This window comes from Poecile atricapillus, chromosome 5 (assembly GCF_030490865.1).
Source record: "Poecile atricapillus isolate bPoeAtr1 chromosome 5, bPoeAtr1.hap1, whole genome shotgun sequence".
In the NCBI taxonomy this organism is placed as follows: Eukaryota; Metazoa; Chordata; class Aves; order Passeriformes; family Paridae; genus Poecile; species Poecile atricapillus.
The window spans coordinates 6,367,302-6,385,833 of NC_081253.1; the positions used below are offsets into that span (position 1 = coordinate 6,367,302).

Consider the following 18,532-nt stretch of genomic DNA (forward strand, 5'->3'; position numbering starts at 1 on the left):
ACTTTCAAAATAATGATAGAAAGATGTTTGGTCTTCACTATGTTTTTCCCCCTCCCCTTCTCTCACTCTTTGTTTGAAAATAATTACTCTTCATGTAGGATAAAGTATTTTTTTCTGCTTCTTTCTCCAGCTCTGTAGGAAAGGGGTTTTCTCTGAGTTAATGCAGCTCTTCTGAAAAGTAAGCACCAGGTGGTGCTGTAAAGTTAATGTTCAAACTTGCTATTCAGACATCAGAGTGGAGGTAACTTGTTCAGAGCACTCAGAAGAATGTTATAGAGAGCTCTTCAGGAAAAAAAAAATCATCTGGGAGTCAAATAGGGTCAAAGTACAGAAATTATTACAATCCCTGGCTAAGGTTTGAGTAGCAGCAAATGTTGAGGGATGTCCTCTGCTGTAACTTCAAGATAATATTGCTTGACAGCAATAACTTGCCCAGATGATTGCAGGTACACTTTAGACAAAATTTTTGTTATTAAAGGAAATGAATTCTGAGATAGACCCAACATTTCATACATTCTACATTTCATAGGTATGTAGAATTTTGTGTTTAGTTGGTTTAAAAACGTTCTCAGCTCTTCAGTTTTGCTGTATTGGAATGCAGAAGAGTCGAGTTAGCTCTGCCCTTCAGCAGCACCCTTCAGGTGGGTGACCTGAATGTGCCACCCTGCTGGGAGAGCAGCGTTTTCAGGGCTGAAGGAGGAAGTACTTTGGAAAGCAAAGAGATGAGACACAGATTCCTGGATATTATTGGGCAGGAGGAAGCACACTGTTGCTTCTGCTTGAATTCACACGAGTCACTTTTCCAGCTGGGTGAGGTGCCACATCTCAGATTTCCTTTATCCACCCAGGATTAGAGCACAAGCATGCCTCCTGCTGCCCTGTATGCCCTGAGCTGTGGTGGACCCAGCCCCAGCCATGCAGATACCATTACTTTTGCTGGTGTCTGCATCCAGAGCTGTGTTGGGATTCTTCTAGGGCTGAAAATGGCCAAAAGGAGAGGGAAGGTTTATCTGCTTATTTCATCTTCTTCTAAATGGGAGGCAATATTAGCAAATGTCAGCTGATATTTAAACTTAAAGGGAAACATGAGCATATCAGAAAATGTTTTCATATGACCTTTCTCCAACTGATTGAAACTGGTTTTTGTGGTCATCTGTCTGTTTATCTACTGAGTGAAAGTCCTGGTCTGTTATTCCAGTGTCAGCTGTTTCAGAGAACATTTATCTATGGACCAGATTAATTTCAGTTAAATATTACTTCTACTGGTGTATAAGTAGTGTGTAATAATTGTTTCTGAAGCAAGGTTCAGAAATGGACCTGATTTATTGTAAGACGGTCATCTTCTTTCTGTTGGTTTCTCTCAGCCTTGGGATAGATGGGGAGTTTGCTCAGAATTTTTTGAATTTTTCCACCATTGCTGGGCCTCTACCCCATGAGCTGGCAAAGAGGTTGGGCCTGCAGGATCAGGTCCTGCCCGAGGACCAGCAGGGCCCTGCCGTGGCTGAAGCACAGGGTTACCTGTGCCAGCCAGATCTCATGGCTTCTGAGCTGCCCCGGTATTTCTCCCAGCTGCGCGAGCGCGAGGTGACGCACTACAAACTCCTCCTGCCGTGGGCACGCGTTCTTCCCGAGGGGAATGCCATGAGGGCGGATGGAGCCCAGGTGTGGTGCTACCGGCAGCTGCTGGAGGCTCTGGCTGCTGCAAACCTCAGAGCAGTGCTGGTTCTGCACCACGGCCGCGTCCCCGACGCGGTGGCTGCGCAGGCCAGCGGGAAGAGAGCCAGGGCTTTTTCCGAGCTTTTTGTGGAGTACGCAGACTTCAGCTTCCACGCCTTTGGGGACCTGGTGGATGTGTGGCTGTCCTTCAGTGACCTGCCAGAGGTCCTTCAAAGCCTGCCCTACAGTGAGCCCCAGGAACGAGTCAAGGCCGTGGCTGCTGCTCATGAAGGATTTTACACCGTGCTCCGTGAGAAAATCTCACCAGCAGGTAAGGAGAGCAGGGTTTTCCACAAATATTTTGTGATAGCATTAAATGGCAACTGCTACATGCAGTCTCTCAGTAGATATTTTTGTGTGCCTCTTCCCGACACACAGAGGAAAGACTAAAACCTTTCTAAAATGTACCTGAAACCATGAATAAATAAACAAGGCATAAGATTTCTCCTGTGCGATAATAACTGTGAGGAAGTCTGCAATGTCCTTTGACTTTCCTCATTGCAGACACTGGGGTCTTCAGTACTTAAATCCAAATCTAGCTGTGTTGCACAGAGCAACAGAATTTCACCTCTTCCATGGTGGGTACCTGGGATTTTCCAAGCAGGTACCACCTTTGGTCTGCTTTCTTTGGCCTTGGAATTTTTCTGTCATAGACAGACAACCAGTAGAGCTGGCTGAGTCACTATTTCTTTTCCCAAATTTTTAATTTGTTAATTTTTAATTCTTGCATTTGTTAAGAATACTTTGTTGTACGGTTCACACTATTTGGCGATAGCCCTTAAAAGTTTCCCAGATTCCCTCCTGCATCTCCAGTCTTTCCAAGTTCCTGCCACCCCAACATCTCAGAAATGTTCATCATAGAATGGATTAAAAAAATAATAAAATTGTAGAACCATCACAAAGGCATGAAAATTAATAAAGATATTAGTTATAATTATGCAGGGAGTGGACTGACATTTTATTGACAAGGCTCCTTGAATGGTGCGTTTGAATTTCTACCTTCTTCAGTTTTCCCTTGAAATCACAGAATATTATGAAATCAACTACCTGGAGCAAGTGGCTGGTGTTCCACAGCTTCAACAATTTAAAACTGGTTTTAAAATAACTGCAGTAAACTGAAATTTTTATTTGTCCTTAATATGTTACTAACAGACTGCCTCTTTCTTTCTCTAGGTGGAAAACTGTCCATTGCTTTGGAAATGGATCATGTCTTGGACAGTGCTTCATCAGAATTGCTTTCAGTTTCTCTTTGGGTAAGACCTTAAGGAAATATTTCCAAAATTATATAAATTTGCCTTGATTTAGCTTTGGTTTTTATGTGTGGGTTCAAATTACTTGTTGCAAGTTAAAAAAGCTTTAAGCAGGTCAGCCAGTTTGATAAGCTTTAATTATTTGATTAGTTTGATTATGTGAAACTGCTGATTTAAAACTTGTTTCAGCATCCTTTCTTGGCTGGTAGGCACTGATTAAGCTACATGGAGACAAATTTGCTCTCATAATTGGCAATATTAACAATATACTTGCTAAATGATAAGGTGTCTCCATAAAGTGTACCTGTTACTATTTTCTCTGCAGATGTACTTAATGCACCACCAAAGATATTGATACATTATCCTAATTAGCTGCTATTTAAAATATTTGCTGATTATGTTAAAACCCAGACTGAGCTGTGCTAAAAGCGATGTAGTTGCACAGGGATGGCACAACATGAGAACATAATCTCTAAAAAAGCAATGACATTCTTTCTTAAAGATCCAGTTCCCTCTTCATAGCTGTCCTCACCCAGAGGATGCTGATGCAGGTTATAGTGCACAGATGACAGTGCAGGGTTTTTTGTTGTATTCATAATCCTTCAAAACTTAGAACCAGGTCATGAAATGTGACACAGCAAGGATTTAAGCAAGGTGTGGTTTGTAGGGAGAGCAAAGAAGTTGTTTGAGATGAGCCAACTAAAGTAGAAGAGAACCTTGGACTGAAAAACAAACTGAAAGCTTATCAGTTTTCTTCCAACATCAGCAGCTGGTTTAGCAAGAAAATGCAATCTGTTCCCTTGAGGTTGATGACTTCTAGTGGGATAACACCTGTGGTATGGAATGATTAAAGATTTCTGAAGTGGACTTTGAGATGAGGGTTATTGTAAGGCCTACCTGAACCACATAGTTATAAAAGTTTCTCTGATAAATCATAAACAGCAATTAAGAAATTACCTGTAGATCATTAATATTAAATTCATAAAATAAAATTTAATTTAGTTGTTTAATTTGTACTTTATTTAGAAGGAGGTATGCAAAACACATCTATCTTCCCTTAAAATACCCAGTCTGTGCTCTCTATATTGTCCAGGGCTCCCAAACAACTGTATGGCTTCTTAATCCAGCAATATGTCTTTATCAAACTTCACACAGTTTTATGTATTTTTAATGTAATACTTCCAAAAAACCCCATTTTTCTCCAGCGTGATTATTTTCCTTTTCTTATTTCCAGGATTCAGTAGACTTTGTGTCTCTTAACCTTCAGTACCATTGTGGAAATGAAAGAGATTTCTACAAGAAATTGAGTAAATTCCAGGTAACTGCTGTTATGCACAGGGTTAAAATGATAGCAGCAAACAACAGACCATAAATAGGAGCAGTATTTCATGTGCTGTCATGCATGTCTAAATAGTTCTGATTTTCTGTGAAAGCTCAGGCAGCAGCTACACTAGGAAGCAGCTGCAAAGTACTCATTTCTCTGTTGTTATTCTGACTTAAAAACTGTTATTGGAAAATGCTGGAAAGGATCTTCGTGGTCAATGCTTATTGTTGAAGCATTAATAACTGGAATGGAAGAATTCTTTTGTCTGGGACTGAAAAACCTTCTCTCTCACATGCTAAGTGTTTGATAAGCTGTTTGGCCAATACCTTAGTACTGAAAGATACTAAACTCTACCATGAGCTCTACAGCAGTGCTACAAAATTTCACATTCCTCATCAGCAGAGGCAGTGCTAGAAATGTTACTGAGGGTGAGTTCATTAAAGGATTAGATCTCCTGGCAGCACCAACATCAGTGATGCTGTAGGCTGGTACCTATTATAACCTATGTTAAACCTCTGGTAGTAAACTGTGTTCTTAAAATTCATAGGCAAAGAGTCATCCAGCATCTGGGTAGCAGGATAAGGAACTGCTTGTGTAAAATGCAAAACATGCCAAGAACATGGTTCTACTAGGTGGCTGATGCTTCTTTTCATACTGCTCCCTGATTTCTGCTTTGCAGAGTGTCTGGAAGGACAAAGACATCTTGGTTTTTAGTCTAAAGGTCCTTGGCTGTGCTTCCACGGAAGAGCATCCTTTCAAACCAGTAGCTGCCGTTGTCACAGGTGAGTGATGTTTGAAGGAGAGTTTTTTAGTTAAGATCTGCATGGTAACTTAGAGAGGAAATTCAAAATAATCCAATCTAGGCTGCTTTTATTAGATAAAATAAACTTTACGGTTTTTTATAGTTTTTTTATTTTCTTGGAAAATTAAAGATGGATGGTGAGTGTTGAGGGAGGGGAAGCAAGAAATCTTTCACAAATCTTTTCTTCTTTTTCATTGGCCTCAGATTGTGGAAGGGGAGGTTTAGGTTGGATATTAGGAAAAATTTCTTTCAAGATATAATTGTTTGTTACAAGTAGTGTCATGCAGTCATGGCATCTAAAACTACAACACTTACCATTTGTTTGTTTTCAGCTATTAATAAAGAAGAAGCACATCTGATTGGGTGTGATGTTAATGAGTTCTTGGACTACTTATCTGATGTTTCAAGGTACTCTAGAAAATACTGTAGCACCGTACAATACTATAATAAGATACAGTAATAAAACAGCATCCTCTAGAAAACTGTGCAGGGAGAGACAAGACATTTTAGTGGTAAAATCTGCTGTTAGTTTCTGAAAGGGCTGCAAAGGGCTGTTTTTTCTGCTGAGCCCAGTCTCTTCCAATTACTTGCAATCCTCTATCTGCTACTAATCCTATAATGTAATCCTCTTCCACTCTCTCATCCTTGGTTACCCAAATTGCACCTTCAAGCCAATAGTGACAAGTACATTTTTCAAGCTTTCTGCTTTTTTTCAAGAGCAAAATGGTTATAAATAAACAAATCTAATAGAGGCTTTCCTAGGGGAGAAGCCAATTGAGCTTATGGAAACACGGGAGATGTCATTGTGCAGGGAGATGCTAAGGATTCCAGTAGCAGGAAACTCATGAAGCAGTTGTAGAATGGTAAATTGCTGCTCACTGCAAGGATTTTGTTTGCACCTCTGACGTAACTAATGAATTATGAGACTCTACATGCAAAGAGCTGTTCTGCAGTTACCCACTGCCCTCCACCTTCATGTTCCAGCTGGCAGATAGTAGGGTTAGATTGATCAGATGTCAAAGGAATTATATGTGGCTTATGTGACTTGTATGGGAAACAAACTTCATATTCTGTGTTTGCAAGTTTTATAGCACTGGCATCCACCTTGGAGATTTTAACTTCTATTCATTACATTTCCAGTGAAACAAATACTCTACAGGAAAACCCAGATGCTGTTCTTGCCCCTCAGTCCTCCTATCAAACAGTCTGTGAAATGTTTGCTGAGCAGTCTGAATCGGAGAGGGATTCTTTCCTGCAAGATGTTTTCCCACGTGGGTTCCTCTGGGGCATATCCACAGGTGCCTTTAACATTGAAGGAGCTTGGGCAGAGGATGGGAAAGGAGAGAGCATTTGGGACCAGTTTGGGCATGGGGCCCATGTCCACATGAACCAAACAGCAGACGTGGCATGTGACAGCTACTATAAAACCAGCTATGACATTTACCTGCTTAGGGGTCTTCACCCCCAGCTGTACAAATTTTCTGTATCCTGGTCTAGAATTTTCCCTGCTGGCACCAACAAGACCATCAATTCCAAGGGAGTTGATTATTACAACCGCTTAATTGACAACTTGTTAGACTCTAATATTGAGCCCATGGTGACTCTGTTCCACTGGGACCTGCCCCAAGCTCTGCAGGCTCTTGGTGGCTGGCAGAATGAAAGTATCATAGATGTTTTTGTGAGCTATGCAGACTTTTGCTTTTCCAAGTTTGGGGATCGAGTCAAGCTCTGGGTTACGTTCCATGAGCCCTGGGTTATCAGCTATGCTGGCTATGGCACCGGAGAGCATCCTCCAGGAATCACTGACCCAGGAGCAGCATCTTACAAGGTAGGGGCACAGGAACAATTAGGATCCTGCAGCTACTCTTGTTGGGTTGTTTTCCATGATGGTTCTGTGCTTTAACTATGTTCAAACCTAATGTGGCCTCTGAGGCAACTATTACTTGGTTGCTGGATTTATGACACTTGTTAAAAATGGGTCAGTTAACAGAGGCCAGGTGTTGTTATTTTATTTTTCTATTTTGAAAGCTGATGTGGATGGATAGTCAGATTCTTTTGCTTTTTCCAAATCCTACTACACTCCTTGTCTATCATTATTTATTTTGTCAAGGTCTTTTCTTTTGGATGGAGAGGACATTTTCACATGGCAATAAACACAATGCTTAAGAGATTTTGTGCAATGCAGTGTGACACATTTTCCTCTGCTTTCTGCTCTCAGGTTGCTCACACAATTCTCAAAGCTCATGCCAAGGTCTGGCACTTGTATAATGACAAATACCGTTCTCAGCAACTGGGAAAGGTGGGGCTGGTGCTGAACTCGGACTGGGCTGAACCCAAGACTCCAACCAGCTCCGAGGATGTGAGGGCATCTGAGAGGTACCTCCAGTTCATGCTTGGCTGGTTTGCTCACCCTGTATTTGTTAATGGTGATTACCCAGATATCCTAAAGGCTCAGATCCAGGAAGTGAACCAGCAGTGCTCCACGACAGTTGCACAGCTGCCTGTGTTTACAGAGGAGGAGAAATCCTTGATAAAAGGGACTGCAGATTTCTTTGGCCTTTCCCATTACACTTCCCGCCTGGTCAGTGCCGGCACTAACGGGATGTGCACACCAAGCTACGAGAGCATTGGGAATTTCTCCTTGCACGTAGATCCTTCCTGGCCACAGGCTGCCTCTTCTTGGATCCATGTGGTCCCTTGGGGATTAAGAAGGCTGCTGAAGTTTGTATCCCAGGAATACACAGGGTCAAAGATCCCAATATACATAGCAGGGAATGGTGTGCCCACAGAAGATGCCGGGGATCTTATCAATGACACTCTGCGAGTGGATTATTTCCGCCTGTACATTAATGAGGCCCTGAAAGGTATGGAGAAATTAAATTATTTTTTTTAATCATGCCAAATGGTTATTCTAGCCCTTCCATGGTGGTTAGTTTTGATACATCACCACTTGCACTGTGATGTGAGGTCAGCCACCTGTTGTATGGATAATGAGTGTGACTTTATATACTTAAGCCTATCTGGTGTCCAATATGGAGCTCTCCATTCTCTTTAGATATTGGAATGCATTTTTTTATATATGGATTAATGTAGCCTGGACCCTAAGGTCAGTCCCTCTGTGACAACATTGTTCATGCACTCCAGTTCCCCTGGAGATGATTGGCCTCCAGGCTCTTGCCTGTAGACCTCTCATAAATTTGGGCTGAACTGCCTTTACCAATTAATCAGATCTAACTAGCAGTAACCACTGCAGACTGGAAATATCTCCTTAAAATCTTTACCTCAAATCATTTTGAGAATGTTCAGGTTATGCTTGTATCTTTGCAAGATGTCTATCTTTTGACATAAAAATACCGTTAGTGGCAAGCTCTGGACAAACGTAGAGAGCTGAGGTTTCAAGTAGAGATTTGGCTGATGCTCTCTAGATAGACTAAACAATACTGTCAGGAAAACATTAAATATGCTGTATTAAATGTGTTTGTGATCAGTGTATACATCATTTTATCTACTTGGCCTAGATCTCAACATACTGCTAAAAGTGTTGGAAGAACTACAGAAAACACAATTTAGTGTTGCTATGCCTCAGCAGAAGTAAAGAGGATGGACTGCACATGGGAGTGAACTTTTTTTGAATAAGAGAGATTTAGTGCTTTTTTGTAAGCAATGTGAGGAGGAATGCTGGACTTGCCTCTGCTGGTATTGGGTACACTGTTCTGCTAAAAGAAGCTGTCTTGTGCTCAAGGAATATAGGCAAGCACTAAATACCTGAAATGTTTCAGTTTAATTACAGTGTTAAATCTAAAAGTGCACCATACACCTAAATTGATGAAATCTGCTTGAACATTTTATGACAAGAATACAAGGGAAGGAATGCCAGTGGCACAAGTGTCTTGTACTCAGACACCTCTTGACTAGTACTTCTTTTCTCACATATTTCTACCACTAAGCATTTCATCAGCTCCTATTACGGTGCTGACTGCTTTTCCTGCCAGATAACTCATAATTATTTGGGAAGTTTTTTTAGCCTTTAAAACCATTTGTAAGTGTTTGGCTTGTGACACATATCCTTGGCTGTGATGCTTCTGTTGTGCTGAGGTGTGTTTAGGAAATGTTCAGGTGGGTAATTAACAATGTCTCGTTGTTTCTGTGGCAGCGGTGAAACTGGACGCCGTTGATGTCCGGTCCTACGTTGCTCGATCCCTGCTTGATGGCTTCGAAGGCCCAGTGGGATACAGCCTAAAATTTGGGCTGCATCATGTCAACTTTGAAGACAGCAACAGACCAAGGACTCCCAAGGCATCTGCTTACTTCTATTCTGGTGTCATTGAAAAAAATGGTTTTCCATCCCAAACTTTGGGCAGATCTTCTGTACCAGTGGTGTTTGACCAACCTGTGCCAGCAAAGCTGCCAAATTTACCAGCATCAGAAGTTCCCTCCAAGGCAACAAAGGTTGTCTGGCAGAAGTTTTCATCCCAGACTGCCTTTGAAAGAGACATGTATTTTTATGGGACATTCCCAGAGGGTTTTACGTGGGGTGTGTCTTCCTCTGCCTACCAGATAGAGGGAGGTTGGGATGCTGATGGCAAAGGACCCAGCATATGGGATAACTTCACCCATGTCCCAGGGAATGTAAACAATAATGATAATGGAGATATAGCTTGTGATAGCTACCACAGGGTGGAGGAAGATATTTACATGCTGAGAGCCTTAGGGGTAAAGAACTATCGCTTTTCACTGTCCTGGCCTCGAATTTTCCCCACTGGAAGGAACAACTCAATCAACAGCCATGGAGTCGAATATTACAACCGTCTCATTGATGGACTGATTGCAAACAACATCACTCCAATTATCACTCTCTACCACTGGGACCTACCACAAGCTCTCCAGGACATCGGTGGCTGGGAGAGCAACGAGCTGATTGACCTGTTTGACAGCTTTGCAGACTTCTGCTTCCAGACCTTTGGGGACAGGGTGAAGTTCTGGATTACAATCAATGAACCCAACATCTTTGCCTGGCTGGGCTATGGCACCGGGTTGTTCCCACCCAATGTCAAGGACCCTGGCACTGCTCCCTACAGGGTTGCCCACATCTTACTGAAAGCTCATGCCAGGGTCTACCACACCTACGATGACAAATACAGAGCGAGTCAGGGAGGGGTCATTGCCCTGTGCCCCTACATTGCCTGGGCTGAGCCGAAGACACCAAGTGACCCCAGGGACATTGAAGCTGCTGACAGGTACCTGCAGTTTTTGGTGGGTTGGTTCACACACCCAATTTTCAAAAACGGGGACTACCCCGAGGTCATGAAGTGGAAAGTTGGGAACAGGAGTGAGCTCCAGAACCTGCCATCGTCGCGCCTGCCAGTTCTCACAGCGGAGGAGCGCGAATACATCCGGGGCACAGCAGATGTCTTCTGCTTCAACACATACTCCTCCAAAATTGTAAGCCATTCAACAACACGTCTGAAGCCCTTCTCTTATGAGTATGACCAGGAAGTTTCATTAACAGTTGACAGCTCCTGGCCTTCCTCAGCTCTCACTGACCATCGGCCTGTGGCCTGGGGTCTGAGGAGGCTACTGAACTGGATCAAAGAGGAATATGGAAACCCCCCAATATACATCATTGAGAATGGCGTGGGGGCAAAGGCCAAATCGGATGTTGATGACAATGCCAGGATATTTTACCACAAAACATACATTGATGAAGCTTTGAAAGGTACCAGAATTTGCTTTTATTCTATTGGTGTTGTGTGTCTCCTCTCTAGATTTCTGGTTACTTCTGTGAAGAGTACTTTTTAAAAGTGATTGATATCACTCTTTAAATAGTCTGAACACAATATAAATATAGTGTTTGTTTTTATGATCTCCTTTGCGTGGCTGTACTCTGTTTCCTCCAACTATGAAGGTTCTATCAATGACCTTAGTTGACCAGTGCCACCTGTATGAAACAGGAACCTGTATGTGCTTGCATGTGAATTCCTTAGGGTTCATTTAATGTGTGATTATGCTGCTGATGCTCCTCCATTTTTTTTTTGGTCTTTCAGCTTACAAGGTAGATGGTGTTAATCTGAAAGGATACAATGCTTGGTCTCTGATGGATAACTTTGAATGGGTGGATGGTTATGATCCAAGATTTGGATTGCACCAGATTGATTTTGACAACCCCAACAGGCCGAGAACGCCAAAGCGCTCTGCTATGTACTATGCAGAAATCATCCGCAATAATGGCATCCCACTGCCCAAGGAAGATGAATTTTTATATGGAGAGTTTCCAGAGAACTTCTTTTGGAGTGTAGCAACTGCAGCTTACCAGGTCAGGAAAACTGATACAGATACTTGAGATGGGCTCCTCAAGTATCTGTGGACAGTTAATTCATTGTGTGGCACCACAAAGAATAACAGGCTGAATTTTTTGCTAGGCCAAGACCTAAATTTGGGTTTACTAATAATTCTTCTCCCATTTTCAATTACAGATTGAGGGAGGATGGAGAGCAGATGGGAAAGGACTTAGCATTTGGGACAAATATGCCCACACTCCCTTGAGAATTGGCAAGGATGCGACTGGAGATGTAGCTTGTGACAGCTACCACAGGATTGAGGAGGATGTGGAAATGCTGAAAAGCCTCAAGGTGTCTCACTATCGCTTTTCAATCTCCTGGTCCCGAGTTCTCCCAGATGGGACCACCAGGTACATCAATGAAAAGGGACTGAACTACTATGAAAGGCTGATCGATGCCCTTCTGGCAGCCAACATTGTTCCTCAGGTAACTACACCCAGTAACTTTCAGGTAACTAAAAAATAGCAACCCCCAAATCTGATGCTCAGAGCAACGTGTGTGTTTCCATCCATACCCTCCTTCACACAGAAACTGTTTTTCATGTTTTTTCAATTCATTATGGGAAGAAACATGGGGTATTGCATGAGCAAATGAACTTGGAATGTAGAGATATGTTGAAATTACTACCCAGAAAGACTACGGTAAACTTACTACTGGCTGTTTCCAACTGCTTTCTTGTCCCTTCACCTTGGAAATAGATTCCACAGGACCTATGCAGGCATCTTTCAGACACTGGGGTGAGACTGACTAACATCATTCCTGGGATCTTCCTTCTTGCCTTTCTTAGAGATGGATGTAACCAATTGTTTTTCTGGGAGTCAGGAAGCTCCACTGATCAGTGTTATTTGTCACATACCATGGATGGTGACCTCACCCCTGCATCAATCAGCTCTTTCAGCACTGTTGAGTGACTGTGAGCTGTCCTCATACCCCTGTACCAGCCCAGACAGGTGTTCTGGTGGATTGTATTTCACCTGAGAGTCAGTGCAGGTGCAGCAGTTCTTCACTGAGGAGTTCTTGCTGTCATAAGGTGGTTTTTGCTAAAAGCTTCATCTTCACCATTAGGCAGTCCCTAAAGAAACTGGCAAAAATGTATTTTATTGAGTGCATGAGTGATCACTACAACATCAAACTACATTAGTAGCAGGTAACTGCAGATCAAAGCACAGTTTGTGATCTTAAATGAATCTGAGTTACTGTGAGAGTGACTGGTTGAGTCCTTTGTCCTCCTGTCTTTCCCCACAGGTAACTCTCTATCACTGGGACCTCCCACAGGCACTGCAGGACCTTGGTGGGTGGGAGAATGATGCTATAGTTCAGAGATTTAAGGAATATGCTGAGGTCCTTTTCCAGAGGCTGGGGGATAAAGTGAAATTTTGGATAACCCTCAATGAACCCTTCAATACTGCCTATTTAGGCTATGGCGTTGGCACAGCTGCTCCAGGTAAGACTGCTGGGCATAACCTCAGAGCCCTCATGGCACTGTCAGCACAATTATTTTATGTTGCAGCAGAGTAGTTCCTTGGGGCTTGCAAAGGTGGAACAAGGAAAATGGCGTGGTGTGAATAGAGGGGGTTTGGATTGCTGTGGTATGATGAACAGGTCCTTCTTTCACTCTTGCTGTCACCTCCAAGTCTGGATTACACTTGTTGCCTGGAACAGACCTTATTTCCAGACCAGCTCCAGGGACTGTGGAGATGAGTTAGGGCTGAAAGAAGACCCAGCTCAGCAGAGGGGTAGAACCAAGAGAGAGGGGATGTGAGCTGACCTGAACACACAGCTTTCTGCTTTCCAAACTGGCAGCAGCAGCCTGTTGCCAGGGCTGGCAGTCCGTGTGCCACTGCCGAGGGAGGAGGGGCCAATGCAGGATCCTCCTCGCACAGCCTTCCCGTGGCAGCTGCTCCTTCAGCTGCCTCTGCCTAGCGCTGATTCCAGACTGGGCTTGGTGTGCCAGGTGTTGCTCGTTCATTCCTTTACCAGGGGCAGTTCTGGGTGCCCAGGGGCTGTGTTAACTTGGGAAGCAGCCATGAGAGGGCTGGAAGTGCTGCTCCACTGCCTGAGCTGTCCCTGTCCCCGCAGGTGTCTCAATTCGGCCGGGACGTGCTCCCTACGTGGTGGGACACAACCTGATCAAGGCACACGCGGAGGCCTGGCACCTTTACAACGAGACCTACCGGGCCAGGCAGGGAGGGCTCATCTCCATCACCATCAACTCTGACTGGGCAGAACCACGCAACCCACACAGCCAGGCAGATATCGAAGCTGCCACACGACTCATGCAGGTACAGAGACCCCTGGTCACAGCTCCCCCTGCTGCTTCAGGTGACACCCCCTCCTCCCGTGCTGGATGTGCCCGGACACAGGTCAGCATCTCACTGAAATCAAACAATGAGGCAGAGGCATCACTGCAAGGAAGTGTATCCCCTTATGGGGGCTGATCAAGAATGCAACAGAAATGAGACAAAGTATGGTTGCAGTGACAAAAGCTTATTAAATTTACTGCTGTTATATGGGCATCCCTTTGTATCTCCAAGTGCCTGTTATAAATTTAGGTATCACCTATAAAGAAACACATGACAGAGGAATGGCTAAATCCCATGTTTTGACATATAATTGTCCTCCCTTATTTCCTGGTTTAGTTTTTTCTAGGTTGGTTTGCTCACCCCATTTACAAAAATGGTGATTATAATGAAGTGATGAAAAGAAGGATTCGGGAACGAAGTCTGGCTCAGGGCCTGAGCAAATCCCGGTAAGAGCCCAGGCACACACCTGCTTTTGTTTCACTGGCTGTGCTGAAACATGCTTTTCTTACAAAAATTATACATTTCAATGATTCTATTCCAATATTACTATAAAAAAGGCTTATTGTATCCTCACAGAAAAGTTCTAGTGTACATTTTTAGAGAATCACAGAATGGTTTGTGTTGGAAGGGACCTTAAAGATCACTTAGTTCCAATCTAGGTGGGAGGCTTTGCCTATTCACTGTCTTTACCTCTCTTGCAAACTAAATTGGCTAATATATCTTTGGGGTAGTAAATTGTCAGCTCACTGATACAGTAACTGCCCTGCATTAGCCACAGTACTTTATCTAATGCCTGTGGTAAATTTGTTTAACTTTTCTTAACACTATATACTGAACTCATTGGTCCTCCTCAGTTACATTTATTGTTTTCCATTCCCAGTTTCTCTTCTTGTGCTTGTGGTGCTGGTACCAGGGGTCCCAGCATTACCCATGGAGTGTGTGCAAAGTGTATTCTCTGTTTTCTCTTGCAGACTTCCAGAATTTACTGAAAGTGAAAAACAAAGAATTAAAGGCACATATGACTATTTTGGTCTAAATCATTATACCACAGTTTTAACATACAACCTAAACTATCCTAAGGGTGTTATGTCATATGACTCTGATAGGTAAGAGATGAATGTAAATTATTGTTCAAGTAAAATCTGCGCACCTGGAGCCTGGGTTAACTGACAAGTGTAAAATTATAGCAAATAAAGCTGTGAGATAGGTGTTTTAAGCTGTTATAAACCAATACTAGGGATAATAAAACCAAGCAGTACCTGAGGTCCTGTTATTTTCACAAAAGTCCAGCAACAGCCTTTCTCTTGGACATGAGGTGATAAAAAAATATTTTATCATATTTCCTTTGTTTTTATCTATCGTAAAATTATCATAATTTATCATATTGCCTTCAATCTGCAGTTTAAACTGTGAGGTGTTACCCTGGTTTGCTGCTAAACAGGTTTAGGTCCCTCACTGCATTGGATAAATGTAAGTTCAAAGTCTAAATAGCTAAATCACTTCATGGTTAAGTATAGATTAAGTCAAGATTTTTTATTTAGATGCTAATTTCATTCTTCAGCTTCTAAAAGTAAACAGTAGGAGCTTACTAGTTTTTCTAATGAGAATTCAGGTACTGGTGGGGACCACACATGGAGGTAAAATTGTCTCCTTTCCAAAATGTTTCCACAGGGAATAGATGAAATTGTTATAACTTTCTTTGCTGCTAGATCCCAGTCCCTTATAATTTAACCCTGTAGGACAGTGGGCTCATTACATTCCTACATGCAATATAAAGGGCAAATTTGCATGCTCAAGCACTGCATTATGCCTTGAAAAGTAGAAATGGTGTTGTAGTATACAAAGATTTGGAACCAACATCACATCATCAGGCACAGCTGATTTACACAGCATTATTGTAAATCAAAGCATGAGAAGTGTTTTTAGGCTTGTGAGCAGCAGCAGCACCTCAACCCTGGGCACAGAGGAGCCTGGCACTGGGACTGGCCCTGAGCAGTGTCCTTCTCCACAGGGGCGTAGCCACAGTGACCGACCGCAGCTGGCTGAGCTCCGGTTCCACCTGGCTGAAGGTGACACCCTTTGGATTCAGGAAGATCCTCAAGTGGATAAAGGAAGAGTACAACAACCCTCCCATTTATGTGACTGAAAATGGGGTCTCAGAGAGGGGAGCCTTTCAATTCAATGACACTTGGAGAATGCATTACTTTCGGACCTACATTAATGAGGCACTCAAAGGTAAGAGTGATTATTGACATCTGGTCATCCAAAGCTCTAGAGAGCAGCAGTGGCTTTACCACAAGATTGATGTGTTTAAAGCAAGATGTGAAGAGCTGAAAGACCACTGCCATCACACTTGCAAGTTACACGGTTACATGGGCTTATTGAATCCATTTCCAAGAGCCTTTGGGTTTGCCAAAAACTGTCCACAGATAGTCACAAATGTGCCAGGAAAGAAGATCTAAAGTAAGAACAAACCCTGGGTTTAGTGGGGTAACCTGCAGGTTCCCTGATTTGCTGTACCTCGTGGAAGAAGGTAGTAGTACCTGATGAACTCCTTAACTCCTTCTAGTCTTGACTACTGCTATGTCTAAAAACAGCATCTTTTTTAAAAACAACACTAAAAACCCAACCTCCAAACTGGTTTCAGTTACAGCAGTGGTCAAACAACTTCAGGAAAGGGCTTTTTCAGTTTGCTTTTCTGATGTACTAAAACAGCCAGGTGTTTAGGCATTTACTGCCTTGTAGCAGCAAGGCCCCACAAACACTTGTTTAGGTAATGGGTTGCATTTTAATGGGTTTTCTTCTCTATTCCTAAATGTTTGGTTGTTGCACAAAAGCTTTGATTTTTGGAGCAGAGAAAAGCAGTGTCCAGTCCTGGGCACTGAGTGAACTACCCAGGCTACTTGTTGGCTGTAACTTGGCAGCTGAGCTACCTCAAAGCAGCTGAGGCAAGTCAAGGCAGGAGAGAGGTGGGAATGGGGAGAACAAAACCAATGAGTCCCAAGTGGCAAGAACCTCACTGTGTGCCATGTGTGGATGTTCTGGAGCACCTTCCTGCTCTGGCTGGCTGAGGGGTGACCACTGACCTGTTCTCTCCTCTCTGCTCCTGCCTGCAGCCATTGTACTCGACGGTGTCGACTTACGGGGCTACACTGCGTGGACACTGATGGACAACCTCGAGTGGGCAGCAGGTTATGAGGAGAAGTTTGGCCTCTACCATGTGAATTTCTCAGACCCTGCCTTGCCACGGCGCCCCAAGGCCTCAGCCAAGTATTACTCACAGATCATAAACTGCAATGGCTTTCCAGACCCAGCAACGGGCCCACATCCCTGTCTGGAACAGGAGCCAGAAGGTAAGTGATACAAGAGAAATGGTGCTTGTGTGTTTGCATCTAATCCTAATCCCAAGAGTTCCATAGTCTAAGTTTTTTAGAGACACCACCATTTTCTGCAGTATTTTTTTAAAGTATTTTTTTTCAGTATTAAGTATTCTATTATTTATTAAGTATTTTTTAAGACCTCAGTCGTCACTTCCCTATGCAAAATCAGACTAGCAGCTAAACCTTGTGCAAGAGCACTTCAACACACGTCTATCTTAAAAATGTAGCAAAAGTTATTCCATTAGACTTTTCTCCAACAGAACTGCCCTGTTCTGAAGGGCAGAACTGAAAAGATGTTTTCCAAACCACACACATTCAATACTCCCACAAGATTGTTTAGAAAAAAAAATTGAATCCTTTATACAAATCTTTGTTTTGGGTAAGGCTTTGGAAATAGTGATTCCTTTATCACTATTTGTGTCTTCTCAACTGGAATAGTACAGTGAAAAGCAACCAGTGTTAATGTGGGGATTTGGGAATGAGAATACTCACTAGTACTATCAGGAATTGCACTGTCAGCCTCAGCTGTGCCTTTACTCTGAGCTAGAACTGTATCAATCCCTGATGCCCAGAATTACAGCTCCTGCCAGGGTACTGAACACAGTTAAAAGCCTGGTGGAGGCAGCAAACAGCAGCACTCACACCTGCATGGAACAGTTCCCCAAGGCTCTGCACTAACACTTTCTCATTGTTTTTCCCATTCAGTGACACCAACAGACCCCACTCCAGGAACAGCTGACACCGTGAGCTTTTTGGGATTGGATTTGACATCCCAAGATGCAGAAATAGCACTCTATGTGCTTTTTGCTCTTTCTGCAGTTGGAGCACTGAGCTTGGCTCTTTTTGCATACAAATATGGAAAATTGTCCAAAAGATCCCATAAACAATCACACATGGAACTTAGTAGTAAAATGTAATATTTCCACCTCATAAAATGTTTTAGTTTGTTTTTTTCTTAAAAAAACCAGTCTATAGCACCAGGAAGAGAAACTAGTGCTTGCAGTATTGCAGCTTTGTCTTGCCTCAGAGATGGCTCCCCAGCATTTTGTTGTTTGCTTTCCAATTTAAAAAGGGAGAGGAAAGTTATTTTTCTATGTTAACTGTCTCTTTTGTTCATGGGCATTACTGATTTGATTTCTTAAAGACCAAAGTAAAATTGCTTGTTCCTGTCTGCATATAAGGATTCTGAACATCACCTGGCATCTGTCCTTGCTTCATCATCAACAGTTCTGAAAGGACCCCTGGGAGTTCTCCAGCTCCTTAGAATTTTAAGACAAAATAGTGTCTCTCCTGGTGAAAACTGTTATACTGCAGCTATTGTACAGATTGGATTTTCACACCCCCCCCCCCTTTTCCCTTTATTTCATGTACAGTGAGGTCATTTAAACTGGAACAAAATGTTTGTCTGCTATATTTTAA

General features: G+C 42.9%; 1 protein-coding gene across 2 annotated transcripts; it reads left to right on the plus strand.

Annotated features, from left to right (window-relative positions):
• The first annotated feature begins 1,311 nt into the window (after positions 1-1,311).
• On the plus strand, positions 1,312-18,031 carry LCT (lactase). 2 transcript variants are annotated; one of them, XM_058839925.1, is made up of 17 exons: positions 1,312-1,987; positions 2,890-2,969; positions 4,201-4,284; positions 4,970-5,072; positions 5,425-5,500; positions 6,233-6,920; positions 7,311-7,956; positions 9,246-10,808; positions 11,137-11,405; positions 11,566-11,856; positions 12,676-12,874; positions 13,510-13,712; positions 14,070-14,179; positions 14,705-14,839; positions 15,745-15,968; positions 16,850-17,086; positions 17,819-18,031. In XM_058839925.1, exons 1-17 carry the CDS (start codon positions 1,312-1,314, stop codon positions 18,028-18,030), a joined length of 5,796 nt encoding a protein of 1,931 aa, XP_058695908.1. In that variant the 3' UTR covers position 18,031. The 2 variants fall into 2 exon arrangements, with proteins under 2 accessions (XP_058695908.1, XP_058695907.1); XM_058839924.1 differs by having other exon boundaries at positions 5,425-5,485; positions 6,212-6,920.
• The last annotated feature ends 501 nt before the right edge of the window (positions 18,032-18,532 follow it).